The 10,947-nt window shown below is 39.5% G+C and overlaps 1 protein-coding gene across 2 annotated transcripts in view; it reads right to left on the reverse strand.

The window, feature by feature from the left end:
- Positions 1 to 920: 920 nt before the first annotated feature.
- The window catches only part of dusp8b (dual specificity phosphatase 8b), an 11,668-nt gene continuing 1,641 nt past the window's right edge, over positions 921 to 10,947 (reverse strand). For both annotated transcript variants that reach the window (XM_047154726.1, XM_047154727.2), the window contains exons 2-5: positions 4,428 to 4,594; positions 3,300 to 3,459; positions 2,918 to 3,041; positions 921 to 2,634 (exon numbers count right to left, since the gene is read on the reverse strand). In XM_047154726.1, the coding sequence (XP_047010682.1) occupies positions 1,656 to 2,634; positions 2,918 to 3,041; positions 3,300 to 3,459; positions 4,428 to 4,594 (1,430 nt within the window). In that variant the 3' untranslated portion in view covers positions 921 to 1,655. The remainder of the gene's footprint in view (positions 2,635 to 2,917; positions 3,042 to 3,299; positions 3,460 to 4,427; positions 4,595 to 10,947) is intronic.

Consider the following 10,947-nt stretch of genomic DNA (forward strand, 5'->3'; position numbering starts at 1 on the left):
GAAACACTAAAATGGGCAGGACAGGGGGTACCCAAGGGCCAGGGTTGGAAACCTGTACCCTAGTGGACATTGTGACCTGTTCACTAGGGGTACATATTTGGCTGAAACCTCCCTGGCCATCACTGTAACGTTTTACTTGAGTATGTGACATCACTTTAATACTAAACCATGTTAATCTCTAACAGTCGAGCAGCCAGCATGTCCGGGAGCCATGTCGTGTATGCATATGCGTAATTAAAAGCAGGTATTGTATATTCCCGGCTTGAAGCGAAAAGAAAACCTATGTCACAATATTGAAACAACTGAAATTCTGATTGGGAAAACCTACAATAGGAAAAACTCACATCATCCTCCAAGTGTTTATTCTGAGTGTAAATTTTGGAAGGTTTCTCACAGCCCTGATTTTTCTTACCAACCACAGTTTTCGTTATTTCTGTGCTATGTGCCTTCTAACTAATTAGATGCACTACCTATTTCAGGTTTATTAAATGCTAGGTAGAAATATGCAACGATTGAACACAAGTAGAGATATATAGTAAGTTAATGTTAGCTAAGTTCACCATTGGTTAGCTATGTTCACCAATTTTACATCCTCTGCAATTCTCATACAGTCTGGTGGATGGGGCATTTCAGAAAATGCTTGTATGTACTATTCTGTACTATACTATGCTAACACAAACTGACGTAAAAGCTACTATACTAAGAAGAGCTGTTACTGAAAATGAAGTGATCAACATAACCTAATTTGTTACATATTATATATTGTTCATGTTCATTTGTAATTCTTTGCTCCAGACACTGGGCCTTGGTAAAAAATCAAGATATGTAAAATCAATAGTAAAATCAATAGATGTGCAGTTTTCTTTTCTTTTCTTTTTTTTCCTTTTTGTTTTTCCCCCAAAATCAAACAGAGACAAAGGTGAAGTGTTCAAATATTATATTATTGCTCATTACCAGAATGAAACAGATACAATAAGTTAAAACAACAATGCATGAAACATTAAATACTCCATTGAAATTGATGTAATTTTTTTGTTATATATATATACATATGCAAATACTTCTGGATACACATAAAGCTTTGTACTGCTAGGATGCAGCTTGTCTGTCTGTAGGTAGCGAGTCATTTCTGAGCATGCCCAGTGCACAGTAGTACAGCTGAGAGTTCATCACCGCTCAACACATGCGGTCTACTTTCACAAACTAATATTAAATCACAGAGGCAGTTGGTAACACCACTGAAAATATTAACTGTCATTTTTCAACGTAGCATAAATGTTATACAGCAAATATTTTTCCTCAACCTTGTTCTCGGTCATAATAGATCCAGCACTATGTAAATAGCCTGTTTGCATTTTTAATAACCATGCTGTAACATAAGTGTGGTTTACAGTATGTCATCCATCATTTCTATCATAACAACAGGGTGAGCTCAGGCCTTCAAGTCTACTGTCCTTTGGATAACATAATGCATGGGCTAATGTGTGCATGCAAGTATGCATGCAACATGTCTTTTCTGAGATTCACCTCAAAACATTGAGCTCTCTCTGTACAGAGTTTTGCAAATAAAACTCTGTAATAAATTATCTGTCCTCTTTCTCCGTCTCTTAAACAAGAGAGGCTTTAAGATGGCCAATGTAAGTTCAGGCTCTCTGTCATAACACCTTAATGACCTCCATACTGCCTGAAAAGCTAGACTGCTTCCCAAGCTTTCCTAAGTCCTCACTGCTTCTTGTTGTGCTTATGCTCTCCTCAAACTCCATCTGGCAGCTTCTCCGTTTGAACTGTGTCTCCACTTGCATCACACTTGCACCGGGAGCACTTCCAAACCTCACAGAGCTCCCAGAACCCACCCCTGAAGAGTCCAGATCTGAATTGAAGAACCACGGGTGGTCTTCAGTGGGTGTGCCAGGCGTCGTGGCTTGAGTCACACCTCTGTGCTTGGTCCAAACGGAAGATGTAGTCAGGGGCAAGCTGAGGAATGAAGACGATTTGACATTGGCATTACGAACAGGATCTTGAACAACTGGAACTTGCCGATTCAGGTTGAGGTTGAGAGACAGAGTTGTGGTCGATAACCTCTCAAAAGTGCCACTGTCTTTCTGTGTAGATTCTCTTACTGATGATCGCCACAACTCTTGCTTGGGGCTCCTTGGGGTTTCTTGGGATGGAGAATACGAGCACATTTTGCCGGTGCTTTTTGGACTGTCAAGTTTGAAAAGCTTGGGCATGGTTTCTGAGTCTGATTGCAAGGCATTTGGGGGGGTTCGGAGATGCTGGTTTGATGAGTAGACAGATTTGATGTCGAGCTGGAAGGAACATTTGAGCTGGTTGTTGTGGAGAATTTGGTCTGCGGAGAGATGAAGGCTGCTTAGGTCTTTTCGTAGTGAGGTAGGTGAGGGTGGCTTGACATTTAATATCATAGTTTCCTGCATTCTTTGATGAGAGTGGCTTTTCTCTTTGCTCTGTTCTACAGTCTCTATGTTGATCTCTGGGACCTCAGGATGGTGAGTTGTTGACCTCAGAGGGTTGCAGGTTAAGGTCATCTTGAGCTTTAAGTCTCGCTCAAACTCCAGGAGTTGCCCAAGGAAATTGAAGTTAGGAGATATCGAGGGCCGACGATCTTTCACAAACCTAGGGGAAGTAAAGAAAACATGATTTGTTGCTTTTATTTCCTTTAAGTTAGTGGTTCCTAATCATTACTCCTCAAGATCCCTTTCACCATGTTTGCTTAGTGTGTTCATCTGCTTGAAAATGCCTGGTCCATAATTTCTGATGTCAATATTTCAGTTATACATATTTAAGGGTTATGCGTCCAAAATTTTGGCAAATCTTGTCAGGTTTGGTCTGTCATTTGCTGTGTAAACACTAAATAAACATGAAGCATGGCACAACTAGCATAACCAGACTTATTTACCTGTAGGCATCATCCGATGACAACCCCATTGTTTTCATGATGTAAGCAATGGCAATGGTTGCAGATCGAGAAATTCCAGCCAGACAGTGGACGATGACTCTACAGTTTGACACTTTGGCTTTGTCTGGACAAGAAAGGAAATAGAAGGACAAGGAAAAGCGGTCAGAACCAGAAATGCTACTACAGCACTAGGTTTATGATTTCAGACCAGCTCAAGTGCTGACATCAGCCAGACCTCCCATAAAGTCCTACCATAATCCTAACCTTTGGTCATTACTCTAAGCAGAAATGTTGAGCTATTCTGGGTTGACTCAGTCAAGCTTGAACCTCTGTGTGGCATCAGCAAGCCATATGGTAATATTCTGGGGGAGAATATTCTTACCAATGAATTCATTGGTTTTCTCCAGCCAGGGCAGCAGCTTTTCACAGTAGCTGTCGTTGACGGGAATGCGCAGGAAGTGGTTCTCACTGATGAAGTCTGGCTTTGGACATGTGTTGCTGGCATTCAGGACGTAACCGATCCCATTCTGCGCCATCAGTTCCTGTTTAAACAACCAGATCTAGACATCAGTTCTACATAACGGCATATTTTCTGAGGGGGAAAAAAATGCTAGACTGAATGGAAAATCTGATCTGGGAAGATTATCTTGGATCCTACAAATGCCCCTTATCTCTTTCACTGTATGATATGATACACAATGATGGAATGCCAAGACAAAATACTTTGCTAGAGATGTCAGCTAAAAATGCTTGTTTTGATGGTTGATGGTATTTCCTTTCACTGCAAGTCAAATTCATGCTCAGAATAACAGAATATTCACAATGCATAAATGATTTACTGATGAGCAACAATGCCCTCAAGCTTAAACACCAATATATCAAATATGTCTTTGATATTTAAGATTTAGTTCAGCGATCTGCAAATAAAACAGCTTTAAATGGAAGTCGAGGTATCACAACAAAAGGCAACTGCACAACTTGTTAGATAAGTCATTCATAGGTTTATTTGTGTGTGTGTGTGTGTGTGTGTGTGTGTGTGTGTGTGTGTGTGTGTGTGTGTGTGTGTGTGAATGGATGTTAAATCAGGGTTTATTGCAGTATTTACCATTAGTCTGCATATTTCTGGGGCAATTGGAGAAGACGTTTTCAGGATGCACAGTATCTAATTTCTAGCCAGTTGACTATATTGACTTTGATTTTTGTTTGCGCTAGCTTACTTGATGCAGTGTAGTAGTGTATTATATTTAGAAATTGCCAAAAATAGAGAGAAAAGAACAGGAAATAGAAAGAAATAATGTAAGAAGAAAAACAGTTGGCAGGCATTCATGGGTACAGTGAAGTGCCTCATTGGAGGAATATGAGGTGGTACAATGTAAAAATTTGTTCATTTTTCCTTTTGTGTTGTTTCGATGGGACTGCCTCCTAATAATAGGAATGCTATGATGCTAAGCAATGCATGATGAGCTAAAATCTGTTACTGCTTGCTAATCGAGTAGTGTCCACATCTTACCTTATTAAGGACATCTTTCTGTGAGCCCAAGTAGAGGTGAGGCAGTATTCGAGTCGGGCCCAGGTTTGATACAGGTAGGCACGGCTGAGACAGACTGAGGGGAAGATAAGGGGGCGGCTTACTCTCACAGACATCCGGGAAGCATGAAGAGAAGGCTGCGAAGCCTCCTAAAAAGAGATATAAAGAGAGAAAACGTGGTTAGAACTACATTATCCATTAACATGATTATAAAATCCAGTATGCAACTTGGGTACATGTATTGGTAGGCCAAAGTAGACGCTGTATTATTGTTGTACAGTAACAATGAAGGGGCTTTCCTAACATCCGAACACATAAAATCAAACGAGAGCTCAACATCGGCTCCACGCACACAGCCGAGCTTCCGCATCCTGCCAGTCCAAGGGGACGCTAAGTAGACTAACAGACGCAGAGTTAGAGAACATGAACCTCCATGGAGAATGAAAGACTACATTCGTTTTAGTCATCTTGGCTCGTGGACCAAATGTCAATTGTCAAATGTCAACATCTGAGCTTTAGCAATAATTCAAAATAACTTCATAGTCAGCAGTAGATTGTACTTTGAGAAATGACACCAGCATTTCTTTCACAGTGTAGAGGAGGAATGAGAAATCTGGTGGGACTGGTGAAATTGGAAGTCTGGCCCTTTAAGAGACCAAATATGGTGTCAGTGTCTGGTTCTCTGTTCTCTTGCTCTCTTGCTTCCTGCATGATCTCATCTCCTCTTAGAGTCCAGCGTCACACTGTGGGAATGAAGTGGACCACGAGAACAAACCACCCTACCACGGGCCAAGGGCATGCTCCCTAACACACACACATACACACATAGAAACTATTTTATTCACTCAAACGCACATGCGTCCAAACTAGTCGGATCTTTATCTCAAAACGATCAAGTTAACAACGTTAAATACACCAAATACAAATGGCCATGTGTGGACTGCACTCGGACACCAATGATCCGCCTAGAGCCAGTCAATTTCACAACCTACATTGGTGTATTTTTGGATCTTGCAGCACTAATAAAGCCTGTTCGGCCTCCACGCTTTCTTAAGCGATGCATTACATCATATCTAAAAACGGCACCAAATTAGCCCTGAGCTAATGTGCACGTTCAAATTTCCAATGTCCTTATTTAGTGTGTAAGGAAACAAGGAAGATAAGTGGATGAAAAGAAGAAGATGTTAGCATAACTGTTGAATTATCAATGGTGTTTTGGAATCTTGCAAAATCTGGAAAGCGTTAGCTGAATTTCCAAGTAAGGCTGGCGAGCGGCAGGTGTGACATCATCGCTTCAGGTTAAGAGCTTCAGCCTGTCTCTCGATCATTCATCTCACACTTGCAGTCATATGTACGAGCACAAACACACACTCACGCCAAACAAGCCCACACAGATACACTCTTATAAGTACAGCTGGGTGGGAAGGTGTTTAAACAGTGACTGGATAATGAAACAAAGACAGAAAAGAATGAGATAGATTGAAACAGTAGGACAAGCAGGCAATTAAGCATGAAAGAAAAGATGAGCTCATGTGTATGAGGTAAGGTTTAGTAAGCAGATACATGTGACTGGGGGAGAAAACGAGAACAAGCTGAAGCCTGACATCGTGCCTCAGAGTTTCATTCACCGCTTTTTTTTTTTATTTTTATTTTTTAGCAATTCCACATATACATTAGCTGTTACGCACTTTTTTTTTTTTACCTAATCAAGGGGCTACTGTAATTATTTTTCGTTCCCTATGCTGTCGGCGATGTTTCACATGACATCACTCAGCAAGGCCATCCTGAAATCTAGATAATGAGCAAGTTAGAGCACAGAGACCCGTTTCAATATGCGTAATCAGCCTCATGGATGTGACTCACAAATGCCATCATGACAGGTCCTGTCACAGAGCGCCTGAGTGTTACGCAAACCTCAGTCACCACACACAAAGCTGCTCACTCTTCAGCTACGGGTTCGCAAGCTGCTGCGAAAAACCTCAAGGTGGTGTAAAGGTGAAAAGTGTGTTTGAAAAAGTACTGTCCTTTGATAATGGAAGCACGTTTTCCAAGAATCCAGACGTAAAAAAAAAAAAAAAAAAAAAAAAACTAAAAAAAAAAGACGTATGCACTATTGCACTAGAAGGTCATGAGCGTAAAGAAATAAACATGTCAGTATATTGCAATGGAATTGAGTTATATTGGCATTTGATTGGTTTAATTCAAAAACAAAAATTTTCTTCTTGTTTTCTTTTCCAGAGGCCAAAAAATAAAAAATTTTGCCTGTTTTGGAGGTGCGGCATTGAATTTTATTTGTGATAGTATTTTTTTCCCCCTAGCCTACTAGATTATTATAATTTTATTGTTGTAGTTGTATACTGTGTTTTACTATCAAAAAAGCTTTCGTTGTGCTGTCTGTTTTATCTCTGTACCAATGTTATTTTGGAGACGTGTGAATTGTTTGCCCACCAGGGGGCTCAAACCCCTCTCCTTTCCCATCACCCTGCTCCCAGCAGCTAAACACAGGGTCATGATACTCTATACACAGAAACCCATCAATGTCCTGACTAATCTTATAAAAGACTTGTGGCTATAAAATGATTCATTTGTGTAGACGGATTGGAAATGTCCGATATGTATGGAACGCCAGTGTACCGGCTTCATCTTCATCTAGTCCCTTGTTTGTAATTGTCATCTATTAGTCATATTTTAATTCAATTGATGCAATTTCTGCATAAAAATGCATTGGATGTGTTGAAGGTTCAGACCACTTAGTGTATTATTATTATTATTATTATTATTATTATTATTATTATTATTATTATTAATGTTATTATTATTAGACATTTCTTTCCCAATTTTACCACTATTCTGACTGAGCTAACAAGTTGACCAGCTAAAAATTAACACATTACTTTTATTTGGTACAGCTTAATTTAAAACTGCTTTTCATTTTTGTTGTTGTTTTTGTTGCTGTTGTTGTTTTTCTACTTAACTGCAAGTGAAAGTGCTTATTGGCTACCTAATTTGGAAAACAACTAGCAACAGACCACAGTGGTTGGTGAGCTAGAAAGTGTGTGAATGCATCTGTGGAGGTGTTTGAGTTATCTAGATCATTTCAAATGTCGAGTGCAGGTAGGTGGGGGCAGGCATGGTGGATTAGTGGTTAGCACATTTGCCTCACACCTCCAGGGTTTGGGTTTTGAATCCTGTCTCCGCCCTTCATGCACAGAGCTTGCATGCTCGCTCCATGCTTCAGGGGTTTCCCCTAGGTACTCTGGTTTCCTCCCTGAGTGTTGTAGGCTGATTTGCATTTCCAAATTGTCCGTAGTGTATTAAGTGTGCACTTGTGCCCTTTGATGTGTCCCCTGCCCTGAGTTCCCGAGGCTCCCCCACGACTCTTTGTAGGATAAATGGTATCGAAAACAGATGGATTTAGAAGTAGATCAGGGTCCATCCATCCATCCATCCATCCATCTTCTATACCGCTCTATCCTTTTCAGGGTCACGGGGAAACCTGGAGCCTATCCCAGGGAGCATCAGGCACAAGGCGGGGTACACCCTGGACAGGGTGTAGGTCAGGGTTTATGGTGTAATCATAAAAATGGGCTTCATCAGTTCTTAGTAAAGGGAATCTGTAATGCTCCTCTCATGGACAAGTGTGAAACATCTTCACTAGTCACCTTGGCATACCTGCTCTAGCAGACATCTGCCTGGAAGGAAGTGTATAAATTGAGGTAAGGTGCAAGAGTCTTGACCCATTATTCCAGCTGTATGTCTGGCCCTTTAAAAGCTCAGTTCAAGGCCTGTGTGTTTCTGACTATTAAAAGCAACTGCCAAGCAGTATGACATCATTGCTCAAGACATGGGTGGCCTGTCTTTGAGTTGCTGTGCACAACACACACACACACACACACACACACACACACACACACACACACACACACACACGCTCACTAACTAATTGCACCCAACCAATTTTGGCTAATACCTGGTTTTACCATTGCAGGACTAGCCTGCTAGCTTTACGTTATGATTTCTCAGGACTCGAGGCTCACCGACTGAGAGAGATACAGACAGAGAGCAGAAATAAACTTTAACTTAATTAGATTAGACCCAGCTGTAAACTGTAGATGCCAGCGCATAAAAGAACAGCGGAACAGAAGGAGAAAAATTTCCCCAGCTTGCCTTAAATGCAATTTAGACAATATTCCACAAGATAATGCATCATCATTTGCAAGTAATCAAGAGCCGCTGCTTTTTCCTTGACATGCTTCCAGAGATACATTTCGTCCCATTTGTGGTGTGTGAGCACCCACTTAGAAATCTCTGAACACATGATCGGAGCTATTTATCTTGGCTGGAAGTGTGTCACATTTGATCAGCCAGTGGCATTCGTGGAGTTGCTGCAGGTGTGCCCTCCTTTATCAACTCTAATTTTATACACTGGTTTACATGTTTTACAGCCAGACTTTGACCTAGTTTTTACTCAACACTTCTATCACATTTAGTTTGCATCTTGTTATTGTTTACATTAGATTCAGTATACTTTGATATTAAACTTCAAAATTATGTTATCATCTATTGAATTTAGAGTAATTATTGAATTGGGAGCATCAAGAATGCTACTGTTGCTGTTAATACCATTATCTCTGACATTTTATATGCGGATAATTTTCTTATTCAAGACAATATAGTCTTTTGGTATTAAAAAAAGCACATTGCAAATGAAATTATTATTATTATTATTATTATTATTATTATTATTATTATTATTATTATTATTATTATTATTGTTGTTGTTGTTGTTATTGTTATTTTTTCTGCTCATGCTGCTAGTACAAAAAATAGTATAATAATAATAATAATAATAATAATAATAATAATAATAAGTATATGTATGTGTGTATGTATATGTATATAAAGTACTATTAAATACCCTAAATATAATATTAAAAACATACAATTTTACCTAAAAACACTGTATGTGAAAAACAATGATATATAATTTAATAATAATTAAATATATATATATATATATATATATATATATATATATATATATATATATATATATATATATATATATATATATATATATATATATATATATATAATTTTTTATTTACAATGCTTTTCAGGTCAAATGAGCACACATTTAATTAAACATCACCTTTTGATGTTTTCATATGTCTAAAGACTTAATGTGGAGTTTATGTCTGATACACATAAAAAAATAAAATAAAATAACAATAAAAAAAAGACTTATTCATACGCTATTCTAACCTCAAGCACACTCGAGGTCGGGGGCATTAAAGGGGTAAGAGGGTGTCCATAGATACGGAAATGGAAATCTACAGTATCTCATGCACTTGCCCTTCTCGTCCTGACTTTGGCGTGTGTGTGTGTGTGTGTGTGTGTGTGTGTGTGTGTGTGTGTGTGTGTGTGTGTGTGGTGTTGCATGGGGTTGGGAGGGGAGTGAGTTGGGGGGGTGTTGTGTTAAATACAGAGCAGTAGTATTTACGTCTTTGCTTAGCAGCTAGTGTGCACGCGTACAACAACCCTGAGCTAAATATGTTCATGGTTGTGGGGGTGACATGCCAACTCAGGCAAGTAAAGACACATTCGCAACTGATAGAATGACACCAGGATAGTCGTGCCATGTCAGGAATCACCATCCTTCCACTATGTCACGGTTTCTAATTAACCACTGCTTTCCTTCATTAATTCATGTCCTTATCGATGTCGTGTATAGACTGAAGAAAGAGAAGAAAAAAACACTAACGGCGCAAACACACCATGGCAGAACCTGAGTTCTGTCCGAACCTTTACACCAGCATTTGAGACGGCGCTAGTACACTTTAAACACCATTTCTGTGACCAATTACCTGAATTAGCTGTGCATTTGTGCCATGGCTGCTGGCATTTAATCCAAATAATGGTCTTATTATGGTCAAAGAAGCAGAACGTAGGTTATTATGTGACATTTAGAGTCCAGACAGCTAATGTGAGCAGATTCTGTATGTGGAGATAAGAGTATATACACACTGGATTAAGGCTGTGCTAGCTTAGCGTCAGTATTAGCAGGGTAATCCCTCTTGTACACTTGTTAGAGTGAAGAGAGACTAAGAGGCTTTTGCACTCTCATTCAAGTGGGAGTGAATGTGATACATAGACACAAACCACTTTTTTTTAGAGAGAGAGTTAGATGTCCGTTGTTTAGTATTATACTGTGTGTGTGTGTGTGTGGGTGTGTGTGCATGATCTGAGACACTAATGAGATTACACATGTACAATCTTTGCAGATTGCAAAAGTACACATCAAGGATTAATTGAGTGGCAACAAAACCACACTAGCTGCTATTTCACTCACTCACTCGGTCAATAAGCCCACTGACTCATCCACTCACTGGCTCACTTGCATACTATCTCCCTTTCTTCCTTATTCACCCACCACTCACTCACTCACTTTAACTTCCTGACTCACTCACTCACTCACTCACTCACTTTAATTTCCTCACTC

Source organism: Ictalurus punctatus, chromosome 4 (assembly GCF_001660625.3).
Source record: "Ictalurus punctatus breed USDA103 chromosome 4, Coco_2.0, whole genome shotgun sequence".
NCBI classification, from domain to species: Eukaryota; Metazoa; Chordata; class Actinopteri; order Siluriformes; family Ictaluridae; genus Ictalurus; species Ictalurus punctatus.